Genomic DNA, 14,881 nt, shown 5'->3' on the forward strand with positions numbered 1-14,881 from the left:
TATGGTTTCTGGCTTGCCACAGCATTATGAAGCTATGGTAGGGAGCTTTTTCCATGAAATAAAATCTGTAATAGAGCTTAATTCAAAAAGCTTAAATAGGTTTTTTGAATTTTTCTGCTCCTACAACAATAAGTTTGAATCTTCCTGCATACATAACTGAGACTGACTTCTTTGTCTCTTCAGAACAGTCCACACTAGTATTTGTTCACCTAGATGAGAGGTTCAGGGTACATCTGAGACTTGTCTCACTTGATGAACCACACAAAAGTGTAATCTTCCAGAAATGCTGACTAGTGTTATACCCCTAGGTGGGTGTGCTGTAACACTACTTCTTCCACAGCCCAAGTGAGAAAGAGGGGGGGTAAAGTACCCTAATCCTAGATTCTAGCTAGACCCTCGCTGGCAGCTGGCATGTCCAAGCGATGCAAAGCCAGAAGTGTTCTGCTGCATAAGTGTGTTACAGTATGTTAAAATGAAAACCTCGTATGCAATCATAGCTTTGTCAGTTGTGTGGAGGCACTGATGTTAGAGTAGACTTAATTAGGTTTGCTCACAGTCATTGTTCTTTATCCCTGCTGAACACTCCAGGAATGAAAATCATAATTGAAAACACAATTGCTCTGTTATACTAATAGGTCCTTACAGGTTCACTGTTAAACACTGGCCTAAAACTGTAGCTGACAAAGCTGTACAGATGTTTCTCCAGGGGCAGACACTATCTGGAAGGCTATTAGCTTGGGGGCTTTGTGAGCTGTAGATAAGTTATTTTAATAATGAAAAAGCTTTTCTTGTGAGTCTGCCCCTGACCTTTTGTCAGCTTCTAGTATGAACAGTCTGATGTGACAAGCAGTCAAATTGTGTGGACTACTCTATATTGCTGTAGTTATCCTAGGTGTTGGCTGTCTTTGATTCCTAGTCTTTGAATGCTGATATATGTTCCACTGATAATTATATGGTGTTTTTAATCGTGTAGACTTTGCATAGATGCAAACTTTGAGACTTTTTTTCTTTTTCAGAGTTGAAACCTTACAAGTATGCAGGCTATCCTATGCTGATTAAGACTATCACCATTGAAACATCAGATGATCTCTTGTTTTCCAAAGAATCTCCACTGTTGCCTGCTGCCACAGAACTTGCTTTTCATACTGTCAATTGTTCAGCATTAAATGCAGAAGAACTGAGAAGAGAAAATGGAATTGAGGTAGGTTGAAATAAATTTATTGAAGGGGATTCCTGAAGTCTTAACTCTTGCACAGATGAAAATTCTAGATCCCTTTACTGCATAGGACATCAGATGCATTTAGGAATCACTCTTGGTTGTCTTTTGAAGTGTTAGTCCATTTCTACTTTCTCTTTCAGTTAGAGAAAGTCTCTTGCAGTTAGATGCAGTTAGAGAAGTCTCTTGCACAGTATATTCCTTTCCTGATCTAGGCTTCTAGTTGGCTTATCTACAGTTCAACAGAAATGATTACTTCTCTACCAAATTCTGTTGAAAGCTTCTCTATTCTGTATGTGAAAGAATAAACGTGAACAAGTCACTCAGCTGAAGGGTTTTTCATTGCGCATATTAGTTCACATATGTAAATGCTGTTGACTGTCATGAAGCACTAAATACTAGCACCAGCACTCACAAGGAATTTTGCCCTGCAAAGCGTTTGAGCAAGCAACAGATTTTGTCAAACAGGGCTTCTCTTCAGCCATTATAAATGGGTTTACCAGCTAATGTTTTATTTCTGACTTATTTAATAGTTTGTGTTGTGACTGAACATGCACATCATCCAATCCTCACAGGTATTGCAAGAAGCATTTAACCGTTGTGTGGCAGTCCTGACTCGTTCTAGTAAACCAGATGATATGTCTGTACAGGTAAGTTGTGGCAACTCTGGTTTATATCAACCTTGTGAGAAGTTGTATGTATATGTAAAGTAAAAAAAAAAAAAAAAAAAAAGTAAACATACATATATTTATACGTTTTGCTTTCATTTGGTACCAATAAAATACTGTTTTTTTTAATAGGTGTGTGGGCATGTTAGTAAATGTTACAGTGTGGCAGCTCAGTTTGAGGAGTGCAGAGAGAAGATTACAGAAATGCCTAACATCATTAAGGATCTCTGTAGGTTACTGTATTATGGCAAGGTAAGAGCTCTTACTTTTCCTAAATGAATATTTAACTATTAAACGTTTAGGGTAATGTTCTGGTTTTAGGGGAAATAAGACAGTTGCAGAAAAATGATCAATCACTTCTGTAAGATCCCAGTTAATCATTGTGGGATATAGAACTCTTGTTCTTAATGCTTATATCTGAATCCATTTAGTGCTTAAAATGCACTTGCTATTAAGGTTCATGTATTTTTGACTCCTAATTGAATTATGCCTAGCTGAATTGTTTAATTCATTAAAATAGAAGGTAAAGATACTAGTTTTAAATGTAGATTCCTAAATCAGCAAAATATCTTGAGAACAGAAGTTTTTGAGCTGTGTAGCTCTTACAACTTAAGTCGTGTTATATGGATACTTAATTTTGGGTGAATTAATAATGGCAAGCTCATCTCCAACTTTTCTTGTTGGGTAAGTGAAAATAAGAACTTAAACCAAACTGTAATACTTGACTTGAGGTGCGTGCCTATTCTGTAGTCCCTGCAGAACACGTCACCATAAAACACTCATCTTGGAATCTCTGCCACCTTCTTAAATTGTTTATCCACCATTTCATCAACACTCCTTTATAGGCTTAATAAATAATTATTCAAAGACTCTTCTACTGAAGGATTGACTAATTAGACATGTTTCTTGTCTGCCAGCTATCTGTCTTTGAGTGCCGATGTTTTGTTCACTTGTTTCTGTGCTGCTTAGACAATACTGCAGAATTTCAAAAGTTTTGTCTTTAAATCTTTGTTTGGTAAGGCAGCCGGTTGGCTTTTGTTTGTTACAAGTACTGAAGTAAACTTTTTTTCCTCCCGCAGAACATACCACGAGTAACTTCTTTGGGAGTAGAGTGTGTTAGCTCCTTTGCCTTAGATTATTGGCTGCAAACACATTTATTCCAAGCTGGAGTTCTCTGGTACTTGCTGGGTTACCTCTTCAACTATGACTATACACTGGAAGAGAGCGGTATTCAGAAAAGTGAAGATTCTAATCACCAGGTAATGTTAACAAGGTGCAGGCTTTCAGACACGGGTTGTTGCTTGCCATCTCTTACTGACAAAAACTAGGCATACTCAAATACTTTCTAGCATCATAGAGTTAAATGAACAAATATTAAAGCCAAAAAACTGGTTTCTAGTAGACTTTAGTCAGCAGAAAAAAGGTAAACTTGTGCTATGAGAATTTCTCTGGAGGAATTTCCCCTTCACTGAAAGGGTTGTCTAGTGATACCATGAATTTACTTAAAATACCTCCTTTAGCACTGCATTATCACTTTGGCCTATAGATATGTAAGTGGCTTCGCACTATTTTCCTTAAGAAGTGATCCTCTAAGTAGGACGCTTCTTTCTCAGTTACTGGATGAGATGACCTTTAAACAGTATTTTAGTTACTAAATCTTGTACTGCTGTTAAGAAAGGCTTATACGGGAATTTGGCTGCTGGCAGGAACCATTTTCTGATCAGAAGCTATTACCCTAAATGGCTTCCATAGCTTTCAGCTTATCCTAGTGACCCATTTTTTCCTACGCTGGTTATGTGTCTGTATTTATTAAGCCTGCAACAGTGATCATGTCTTGCTGTTCACCTAGTAGCTTTTAGTGCTTTATTAGACATCAGTGCATAATTAGCAATGCAGGTAAATAGGCAACACCAGTTCTTTTCATTTTGGTGTGGAAGTGTTGGGCAAATCTCTGTAGCTATTGATTCTTCTTCAGCTAGTTCTAGTTCTCTTGTAACTGTTCTTGTATTTTTTTTTCAGGAGGTAGCAAATAGCCTTGCTAAGCTTAGTCTGTTAGCCTTGAGTCGTCTTGGAGGGTATCTTTCTGAAGAACAAGCTACACCTGAAAACCCAGCCATCAGGAAAAGCTTGGCTGGAATGCTGACACCCTATATTGCAAGGAAACTTGCTGTGGTCAGTGCTACTGAGGTAAGCATCTGTTGGTCAAAACTTTGTCTATTGAGTTATGGAAGGAGTAACTAGTCACTTCTGACTTAAAGCACAGAGCTCTCTTAACACCAGCATTGTACAGAGAACAACAGAGCAATTTTCCTATGCAGAATCTGAACTGCAGATTGAAGCAGAATAAAATGATAATAATAAAAATAAGTAACTTAAATGTACTGCTTTTCTGATATGTGGAAGGTGTGACACTTGAGACCTGCTTATGAAATTAGTCTGGCTGTTACTGAGATAGTGTTTCATGATATAAATTAATCCTAATTAAAACATTATTTTGGATTATTATGCAGAGTAAGCTTAGATTGCATAAATTCATTTTTTCCTAGACTCTGAAGATGCTTAACAGTAACACAGAGAACCCCTACTTGATCTGGAACAATGGGACAAGAGCTGAATTACTTGAATTCTTGGAATCTCAACAAGAAAGCATGATTAAGAGAGTAAGATGCTCCTTACTTCAAAAATTATCAATTTAAACAAAAATTAGTAGTGGGATTTAAAGCTATTTCATGTTTTGATGCATCCTCTGGTCATACAGTTAATGCAGATGTCCATTGTTTACTCCTAAATGATTTTCTTCATTCTGTATTAAAAAAAAAAAACCTGGGCTTGGTCATTACTAGTTGTAATGTTTCAATGTGTTTAGGGGTCCTGATTTTTTGCTAAAGCTGTCTTCTATTAGTATTGTCTAATTAGCCAGGTTATCACTTTATAGTTTCTACATGATTATTTGCTGTCTGAGCTTGTGCTGCTTGTCTATTTGTTTAAAGGGTGATTGTGACAAGAGTTATGGATCTGACTTTGTCTTTAGTGACCATGCAAAGGAACTTATTGTGGGAGAGATTTTTGTTAGAGTCTACAATGAAGTCCCTACCTTCCAACTAGAGGTGAGAGATTTAGCTAAAACCTTTCTGTTGAACTTAAAAACTAGTCAACTAGTATCTGAAACGTTACTCTTTGTCAGCACAAACAGAATGGAGAGAATAATAAATTTTAGGGAAGTTATGTCCAATGTGATGAGTGTGTTATGGGAAGTCTCTCCTGGAGCAGAATAAACTATAAAAGAATGAGTTTTTCATAAGATGTGCTGCTTTGGATGGTTTAATGCCTTTTTTCTACAAGATTTCACTGCAGATACTCAGGTTGAATTGTTAGTTCCAGGAGGAGGTGATTCTGCGTAGTGGCTTTGCTGTTCATCTATACTTATGAACAACTGTACGTCTTAAAAGTGCTCTTCAAGTGGCTTTCTAAGGGTGTATTAACATATAAATGGGGTTAATGTGGTTCAGATGCTATAGAGATGATGAAAAAATGCTTCCTGTTTGGAATGAACTATTAAATGTGGGGAAAGTGGTGTTGCTACACTCACTTCTAGTGTGAATACTATTGCATCACAACTTAAAATGCTCTCATCTCTTCAAAGCTTCCTAAAGCATTTGCTGCAAGCCTCTTGGATTACATAGGCTCACAAGCGCAGTACCTTCATACGTTAATGGCAATAACACAGACTGGAAAAGTAGAGTCCAATCAACACGGAGATCGGTTACGGAGAGTTGAAATGGCTCTGGAGGCCCTGAGAAATGTGATAAAACACAACCCAGGTAGGCTCAATAAGGCACTGATAGGCTTTCTTGAGGACAACTGCAAAAATAACACAGAACTTTTGAGCTCCTTTCTAGCTGGAAGATAGTTTTGCCAGCTAACAGACCTTAGTGGTGTTGATGGGCTATATATAGGCTTGTTTTTGTGCTGGAGAACATTATCAGTAGATGTATTTGTTTTGTGCAAAATCCAAGCTTTATCTGTCTTTGAAACATTGGCCTTTAACTTGAATTCAGGCCTGCAGTTGCTGGGGTGACTTAAATCTTTTAAATAAAAGTCTTTTAAATAACTTTCTGAAATAATTTTCTGTAATTGTTTGAGGAATCTTCAGCTGATTTTGAAGTTCCTTGCATCAAAGAAAAAAGAAAAAAAAACTTTTACATGAGTACTGCATAGCAGTAAACACCTGAAAACATGTCAGTGCTTTTGCTCCTCCTAAGTAGGAGGAGATGATGCTCTTGAGAGTGGGCAGCTAACACCAGCAAACACCCGTGAGTGCAAATACCATTGTATAGACAGAAGTCTGAGATGCTGTGATTTAAAATGTTTTTGTTGTAACAGCAACTCGTTAGTCATGGCTTCTTGTGATACCAGTTAGGGTTCTCTGTATTTGGCAACTGTAACCCTGAAGGCAACTGTTACTGTTATAGATAGTATCTGTCCTCCCAGCTGTAGGAATCCAAAACATCGTGTAGTTGAAGCCAAGTGAAGTACTGGTGACCAACGATAAATAAAATAACTGAACTTCTTTAATTGTCTTGTAAGAATGCATGTTAGTTACATTAGTTAATTGATAATCCAAGAACTAGCTCAGTTTTTTTTGTCTTAGAGGAAGTACCCTTTTCTTTTGAAATACCATTGATCAAGACTTTGTGGAAGCTAGGTTAATATGCGGGGTTTAATTTAATTCTGTTGTAGTTACTGTTCTGCAGGAGCTGTTGCAATTACTGTGCCAGATTATACACATTACTGTCTTTATGTATAGTCAAATGTAGACTTGGGATGGCCTTCGGTGAGTGTTTTGGTTCATGTGAAGAGAATAACTTGCTTGATCTCTTGCAGGTTCTGAGTGTGAATGCATAGGTCACTTTAAGTTGATATTTTCCCTTCTGCGTGTTCATGGAGCTGGCCTGGTGCAGCAGTTGGCTCTGGAGGTAAAAACAAAACAATCAAACCCAAAACAAGCAACCAAAACGATGGGTGCCCTATGCAATTAGCATATAAACCAGATTGATTATGTTAGAGTAGTACCAAAAAAATGTTGAGGATAGGGATCCTGGGTGTCAGGCAGCTCCCCTGGGGAACAACTGATAGTTTTTCACTTTTCCTTGTCCCCTTCTTCCCCAAGGTAAGTCAAGTTCATGGCAGTGAGCACTGTAAGTGTAGTTACGTTGGCTAGTAAGTTGCTTCATTATACACTGAATTTTCCTAGTGATGTCTGAAAATCTAGAATGTAATCGCGTCTTGTTTCTGACCTTTTACAGGTAGTGAACATAGTGACAAGTAACCAAGAATGTGTTAATAACATTGCTGAAGCAATGGTTCTTGCAAACTTACTGGCGCTCCTGCATTCCTTACCTTCGAGTATGTACTGTATAATTCTTGAAGTCTTGCAAGGCAAAGTGTTCTGATTCAAAAGCTTGTTAGAATGCAGTTGACTGAACTCCTCACTATTAACTGTTAAAACAGTACTCCCAGTGGGGATGATTACAAAAGCCATTTTAAGTAACCTGTTTATCTTAAATGTGTGAGCTGAAGCATTTAAATTGCAGGTATTCAAATTGCATTTGAATTGCATAGTATTTCATTGACTAATTGTTTTCAGGAACTGAGTAGTAATTAATAAGTTTCTGTAATAGAATGAATGTATGATTGATGTTCGTTGTTAGTTTATCTTTGAGTTAAACTATATGGTAGTTCTTAATACTACTTATCTATCTTGACAGGTCGGCAACTGGTCCTTGAAACTTTGTACGCTTTGACATCAAGCACAAAAATAATTAAAGAGGCCATGGCAAAAGGTAGAGTAGTAAATTGAAAGCTATTTTTTCTGTAACAGTAGACTCAAAATATGATGGTCAAATCAGTGAATTTTATACTACTTGTGACCAGAAAAAAACACAACTGAATGCTTCCCTATCTCTTTGTACAGGTGCTTTAATCTACTTACTGGACATGTTCTGCAACTCAACTCATCCACAGGTCCGAGCCCAAACAGCAGAGCTCTTTGCCAAAATGACTGCAGATAAGCTCGTGGGTCCAAAGGTAAGAATCTGAACTGCTCTTGTTGGAACTCTTGTCTCGACAGCAACAGCCTTTCTCTAAAGACTGAACAATACCAACAGTTCTGTGATTTAAACATTCATGTGAAGAGGAAAGTAGTTTTTTTCAAAAAAAGCAGTTAATTTTTTAAAATTTCTGAGCAGATTCCTACAAGTGTTGTATCTGTTGTAACTATTGCAAGCAGTTTGGTTCCAGGTTCCAGTTTGTACTGACTTTGTCATTAGGGACCCCAATTTCAAATCCGTCTCTAGCTGTGACTATCTAAAATGATAATACTGGGTGTATTTTATTACTATCCAGGTAACTAGACTTACTGAGGTTCTCAACCTTTTTTTCAGTAAGGGTCTTTTTTGTTTGTTTAGGTGTTACACAATTCTAAATGTTGATTTTGTTCATCCTTTCTAGGTTAGGATTACACTAATGAAGTTTTTACCTGGTGTCTTCATGGATGCTATGAGAGACAACCCTGAAGCTGCTGTTCATATCTTTGAGGGAACTCATGAAAATCCTGAGTTAATTTGGAATGACAACTCCAGGGAGAAAGTATCAACGACAGTTCGAGAGATGATGCTTGAGTACGTGGAGACCTGCTGCCTAAGCATTTCCTCGGAGATGCTCCTTTAGTGAACCAGAGTTATTGGGGAAAAACTATCACAGGGCTCTGTCTGTAAAATGTAGAATCTTTGCAATCCAGACTTCAGTGAAAAGGAAATGTTCCCTGTGGTATACTGTAGGCATAACTCAGTGGTTTATGCATCTAGATAAGTGTTTACTGCCACAACATTTAGCAGGAGGAGAATGGGGTTTTAAGCTATGGGAAATACTTCACAAATGGAGGGAGACTGATGTGGTGTCACAGTAGGGAAAGACTGCTGCTTCTTCTGCTCCTTAAACCATCTTTTTTCTTTTTTTAAAGGCACTTTAAACTTCAGAGGGACAACCCTGACACTAACTGGAAGGTAAAAGTTATTGTTTCTGTTTGAGATGCTCCTAGGGAGAATACAAGACAGCTGATAACACATGCCTGTTTAACTTTCTCTTGATGTGCTTTCTTCATACTACTCAGTGTACCAACAGGAATTCAGTGCTGTGATAACTGTTTTATTTTTATTTTTCATTACTTCTTATGCTTTGAAATCAGACACTTAGCAGTGGTTTTATTGCCAATACTTCAAGTTCTCTGATAGTTTGGGCCATTCTAAAAATTCAGTGACCAAGGAAAGTACTGGCTTGCTGGAAAAAATCTTGTCACTTATTACATAGCTATAGTAAACTATTTACCAACCAGCGGGTTAGAAAACATTCAGAAATGTTAGTAAGACACTGCATCTCAGATATGATTGTCCTGATGCATTTTGTCATGTCAGGTCAATCAGTGATGTCTGTTTTTTCCACGATACCTTCATAACGGCAGAAGAAAGGAGAGGCCTGTTTTATCAGTCACGTTACTGATACTTCTCTTTTGTTAATGTTTACCCCAGTATAGCCATAGACACAGCAACTCATGTTCTTTGAAATAAAAGTCCACTGTAGCAGTATGACCTGCATGCTGATGTTCTTTCTACTCTTCTTACCTCATGTTTCTTCAAAATGAGATGCTTATTGGTCTTCCCACAGCTCCATTCTGAAGAATAGTTCAGTCCCACAGTTATGATGTTAGAATTACAGATCTTGCAAATATGCCTTGCTGAGTAATAACTCCCTGTTTTCTTTACAACTTAACAGCTGCCTGAAGACTTTGCTGTGGTGTATGGTGAGGCAGATGGTGAACTTTCGGTGGGGGGAGTCTTCTTAAGGATTTTTATTGCCCAGCCGGCCTGGGTTTTACGGAAACCAAGGGAATTTCTCATTGCACTGCTGGAAAAGTTTACTGAACTACTGGAGAAAAATAACCCCCATGTAAGTTGTAGTTTTTACTCTGTTCTTTGTATTTGTTTAGAAGCCTCATGCTACTGGTCTTCTAGTATCTGATTAACTTCAGTTCTCACGCTTTCTTCACAACACGAATGGTTTGTCTACTTTAAACATACCTACATGCTTTTACATAAACAAGTTCTAAATACAAGTCAGTGCTTCTAAAGCCTCAGAAGCCATAGAACTAGCTCTGGTAAGTCTTGAAGGCTTATGTTACAGTAGTGACAAGACTTAAGAAATTGTTCTTAATTATTCATTTACTGACCAACCCAAGAAAATAGCTCTTGCTTTATGCATCCTAAACTTTCATGTCTTGACAACTCTAATGTCCTTCTCTAACACTGATTTCCCACTCTGATGGGGTAAGTTACATGACCTAAATATGGTTCCCGCCTAAGAATTAGCTTAATACAGTAGAGCTAGTGTTCTGTAGTTTGAATGAGGATGTTAAACATTCGGTTAATAATATCATTAAGTTACTGACTTAATGTTGTCAGGCTTTTCCTGGGCACATCAGCACCTGTGGTGCTGTGTGTGCACAGGCTACAGCCAGACATTGGCTTCTCTAGATACTGAAAATGGTGCTTAATTTCTATGGAATCTGGGTTCCTGAGATTCAGTGAACGTCTACTGCTTTTGGAGCTGATTGCATTCTCCTAAAGTTTAAGTTTCAAAGCAAAATCACATGATAAAAACATTAGGAACAAAATCTAATGCAGAACAAGAGAAGTGTTGCCGTTTTGGGGATTTGTTAGGCTTTACTGAGTTATATTATCTGGTTTTGTTTTTTTTCCTACAGGGGGAAACCTTAGAAACCATTACCACAGCAACTGTGTGCCTGTTCAGTGCTCAGCCTCAGCTAGCTGATCAAGTCCCTCCACTTGGGCATCTTCACAAGATCCTCCAAGCCATGAACCACAAGAACAACGCCATTCCGAAAAGTGCCATTCGTGTCATGCACATACTGTCTGACAATGAGGTACAGAATCATTTAAACAGTCCAGAACAGTGTAGTTGGAGTTCGTGGTGGTTAGTAATGCTTGTAGAAGGGAATTATGCTGACTGTAAATACCACATACCAAGTGAACAGGGACTTTAGTTGATGAATGGAGAATTTGTAGGTTAAAGGAACTGAGAAACATTGTTTCTTATGGGAATTTATGGTTGGCTGACCAGATCTGCCATAATCAAGCTTAGCGTAAAATAAATCACGTATTCTGGTTGTTTCTGTTTCTTCATAGCTTTGTGTTCGAGCAATGGCATCGCTTGAGACCATTAGCCCTCTCATGAATGGAATGAAAAAGAGACCAGATGTAATTGGTGTAGCCTGTGAAGCACTTAATCGAATGTTTCAGAAGGAACAAAATGACTTAGTAGCTCAAGTAAGTAGTATGTGCTTGGTCTACAGAAACGTGATGTTTGGCTACCTAATCTGTTCATAGGAACAGAGGTACCATTCAACTTCAGTGTCTAGGAGGCTTTAAAATGTGCTTTTCATGTTGGAGAAGTGAGAAATCCCGAATGCAGATCTGGCCAGGGATGTTGCCCGAGCATTGAAGCTTGAACTGTGCATAGGGTAGTGTTGACTCATGGCTGCTGAGAAAGCATAACATGAGAATGGCAGCTAAATCAACTGAAATTGTACATAAGCGTACACAGAGCTGAACTGCTGGACAGCAATCTTTGCTTTTGCTTGTGGTTATTTGGGTTACTCAGGAAAACTGCCTAGCTAAACATACTTCATACGAGCTGTTGTTACTTTTGGTTCGTGCTAATGATAGCAGTCCAAGAACGTAAGACATCTGGAACACGTGGAACTTACTAGTCTGTGTTAAAACACCTCTTTTGTGTATGGTTTTAGGCTTTGAAAGCAGATCTGGTCCCTTATCTTCTAAAGCTGCTTGAAGGTATTGGTCTTGAGAACCTGGAAAGCCCATCTGCGACAAAAGCTCAGATTGTTAAAACTCTGAAATCCATGTCTCGCAGCCTACAGTATGGAGAACAGGTAAGTGCTGAAAAGTGCTGAATTGAGCTTTGTACATACAGAATATCCGACTCTGAACATCCCTTGTTTAATCTTATTATGGCTGTCAAGCCTAGAATGTTAATATTGTGTATCTACAAAATTATGGCATGTTGGAACTTCTCAATCTGTTTCCTGTGGAGGAGTCACTGCTTCAATGTATGGTGAAGAGTACTAGGCAAAAAGACCAATTCCAAGTGCCAGAAATGTTCTTTAAGCTTCCTTCAGCTAGGTTTTTACTGATAACTCTTCAGGACTTCTGTTAGAAATGTAAATTGCTTTTTTGTTTGTCCTGATGAATATTGCTGTAGACAACTGCAGCAACACTATGGACGTATACGCTGTACTATTTGGTAATCCCTTCAGAAAGATTTGGTTCCAGAAAATAAGTTTATTCCTCTAGAGTATGGCAAGTCTTACTCTTAATCTCTTCCAATACTATAGGTAAATGAAATTCTGTCCCGTTCTTCTGTGTGGAGTGCCTTCAAAGATCAGAAACATGACTTGTTCATTTCTGAGACACAAACAGCAGGATACCTCACAGGTCAGCAACCCTTTTCTATTTGTTTTGAATCATAGCAAACTGTTACTCGATTGTTCAGCTTGACTCTGGGGATAGTAGTTATCTTTAGGATCTAGTGCTGTCATGTGGCCTGAACAGCAAATGCTGTAAAAATGTTAAACTTCTAAAAGTATTTGTCAAGGTTTTTTTTTGTTTGTTTGTTTGTTTTTCCTTGTAAATAATGTATTTTTGTGAATAGTCTTTGCTGTATCTACTTAAAAAAAATATCAGAGCAGTGGAGTCTGGACACAGGCAAGTCTTGCACGTACGCTGTAGTGGTAGAGATTTATTGAGATCTACTGAACAAGAGTAACTTCTCACTTTGTTAGGTTCAGTGTACCTGAGTCCTACAGCAAATTGCTTTCTGAAGTTGGGGATGGGGGAGGTAAAACTCTTCAAAAATCAAACTTAGGTTTTGTCTGAAAGGCAGTGGTACTTTAAGTAGCTGAACTACATTAATTGGGCCACGTGAATTACGCTGCTTTAGCACAAGGCACATAGTGATGGTACCAGAGCAGTTTGAGTGCTAGCAGCCCTGAGTGTGAAGCCATTTCCCAGTAAGGCTCAGTGCACTGGCAGAGCCATTCTCTGGTGGGAACGGCCTCGTACCTGTACGTGCAGCTTACACTGGAACACACCTGGGGTGTGTTCTGGGTGAGCCCCCTGCGGGTGCCAGGACTGAAGTTGTGCCCCAGGGGTGCCACCACAGTCTCGCTTGCAGGGTGGAAGAGTGCTCCTGCTGTTTGTGCTGTACTTGATCACAGATTACTTGCTGAATCTGAAACTGTTCTGTATAACTGCATTATAGTAATTTTTTTCTAATGCAAAACCTGATTCAAACTTTTGAATCCTTACTAGTCAGCAGCTAAGCGAGTGCAAGAAATACTTAATCTCTTAGTTTAGCTTCCCGACTATGGCTTTAGTTTTTTGTGACAAGTCAGTGTGAGCACTTCCATATGCTGCGTGGAACTTTCTCATTTAGTTTAATGTGGGAATCTTGATTGAGCTTTTGCGTGCAATTGAAATAGAGGTGTGTAAGTCAGATGGCTATGTAGACAGAAAAGTTCCTTGCATGATCCTGGCATGTATTTTGAGAAAATGAAGAAAAAGCTTTTAAAGTCTAAAACTTCACATTCTAGAGGCAGCTGCTTATTGTTTGGTGCATAGACACTTGTGGCAACACCTCCTGTGTCGTTCCACATAGGAAAAATGCAGTGCTTCAGCTCTGAACAGGAGTTTACTGATTATTGCTCTATAGCAATTTAGTGCCACTTTGGCAAAAACTCTTGATGCAGTTGGTGCTGACTTCTTTGGTATTTTGTAGGTATTATGGTTTAGAAATGCGCTGTAAACCCTGTCCAATTACTGGCAAAGAGCTGAAACTACATGCCAGAAACTGACAAGCTTGGGACTGGGGGCAACGTAGCTATCTAACTGCCTTAGGGACTGTGCTGCATTTGAATTGCTTGATGTTGAAGTGCTTGCAAATACAGAACGAAGATGCTGTTACAAAAGTAACAAAAGACACAAAAGTATAGATGGAAAATGAACTGCGATTTTTTTTAACCTGCCTTATCTTATATTCTGCCTTACCTTTTGCTTCAAATTGCTTTGCTATTTGCACTTCCCTTGAAACTTCCCTTGCTTATTTCTCTTCCCTCAGGTGTCTCTTCTCCTTCCCTTCTAACTGGCAGCAGTCCCCTTCACCTGAGAAGTGGGCTTTAGATCTGCTCTGCCAGGCAGCTTGCTAACTTCTGTGTAGCTCTCTAAAGCAGGTAGATACCATCTTGCAAAATGCACGCAGCCTTTGCTACCTTCCCAATAACGGATGCATGTCACCGAATTGTAACAAATGTGTGTTCCCGGACTGCAAAACGCTGACAAACTTGCCTTCTTTCTGCACGCAGCAGAAAACTAAAATCTGCAGCAGCTGATACTGGCTGGCTCTACGGATGAACTAACTCCTGAAGCATTTTGGGAATAATTCATGATGAAAGAGTTAGAGGGACGAGAGCACTAGTGGAATTTTTGTACTAGGCCGTGTACAAGTGGGTCTGGCCCTTCAGATGCCACTGATGTGCTGTCAGAGAATCCCTTCCAAAGCCAGGGATTGCTGTGCCAAAGGCACTGCTTGCTTTGTTTCCTTGCTTGCAGTCATAGCACAGGACTGTTTGCACTGAGGTGAGGGAAACCACGCTCTGATGTTCTGGCTGCAGTGGGAGAAGGGAGGGTGGGGAGTAAAGGGGATGATAAATACAGGAGAAATTGGTGAAGATGACTTAATGGGAGAGCAAAGAAGCCAGCAGAACTTACTGTGTCAAAGATCAGCAGTGTAGGCTGAAGGTAAGATACCAAGTCAGTAACTTTATTGATGCAGGAACACGTCGAGGGTT

At 38.9% G+C, this 14,881-nt stretch overlaps 1 protein-coding gene across 1 annotated transcript in view; it reads left to right on the forward strand.

Annotated features, from left to right (window-relative positions):
* The window catches only part of DNAJC13 (DnaJ heat shock protein family (Hsp40) member C13), a 53,509-nt gene that overhangs the window by 37,119 nt on the left and 1,509 nt on the right, over positions 1-14,881 (forward strand). The window contains exons 38-56 of the mRNA XM_084283066.1: positions 1,017-1,201; positions 1,792-1,866; positions 2,017-2,136; positions 2,964-3,143; positions 3,904-4,071; positions 4,431-4,544; positions 4,875-4,991; positions 5,528-5,705; positions 6,769-6,860; positions 7,191-7,290; positions 7,653-7,727; positions 7,859-7,971; positions 8,395-8,564; positions 8,906-8,948; positions 9,715-9,888; positions 10,703-10,882; positions 11,145-11,285; positions 11,765-11,908; positions 12,371-12,470. Of these exons, the coding sequence (XP_084139192.1) occupies positions 1,017-1,201; positions 1,792-1,866; positions 2,017-2,136; positions 2,964-3,143; positions 3,904-4,071; positions 4,431-4,544; positions 4,875-4,991; positions 5,528-5,705; positions 6,769-6,860; positions 7,191-7,290; positions 7,653-7,727; positions 7,859-7,971; positions 8,395-8,564; positions 8,906-8,948; positions 9,715-9,888; positions 10,703-10,882; positions 11,145-11,285; positions 11,765-11,908; positions 12,371-12,470 (2,469 nt within the window). The remainder of the gene's footprint in view (positions 1-1,016; positions 1,202-1,791; positions 1,867-2,016; positions 2,137-2,963; positions 3,144-3,903; positions 4,072-4,430; positions 4,545-4,874; positions 4,992-5,527; positions 5,706-6,768; positions 6,861-7,190; positions 7,291-7,652; positions 7,728-7,858; positions 7,972-8,394; positions 8,565-8,905; positions 8,949-9,714; positions 9,889-10,702; positions 10,883-11,144; positions 11,286-11,764; positions 11,909-12,370; positions 12,471-14,881) is intronic.

The sequence above is a fragment of the Netta rufina genome (assembly GCF_964035555.1).
Source record: "Netta rufina genome assembly, chromosome: 2".
NCBI classification, from domain to species: Eukaryota; Metazoa; Chordata; class Aves; order Anseriformes; family Anatidae; genus Netta; species Netta rufina.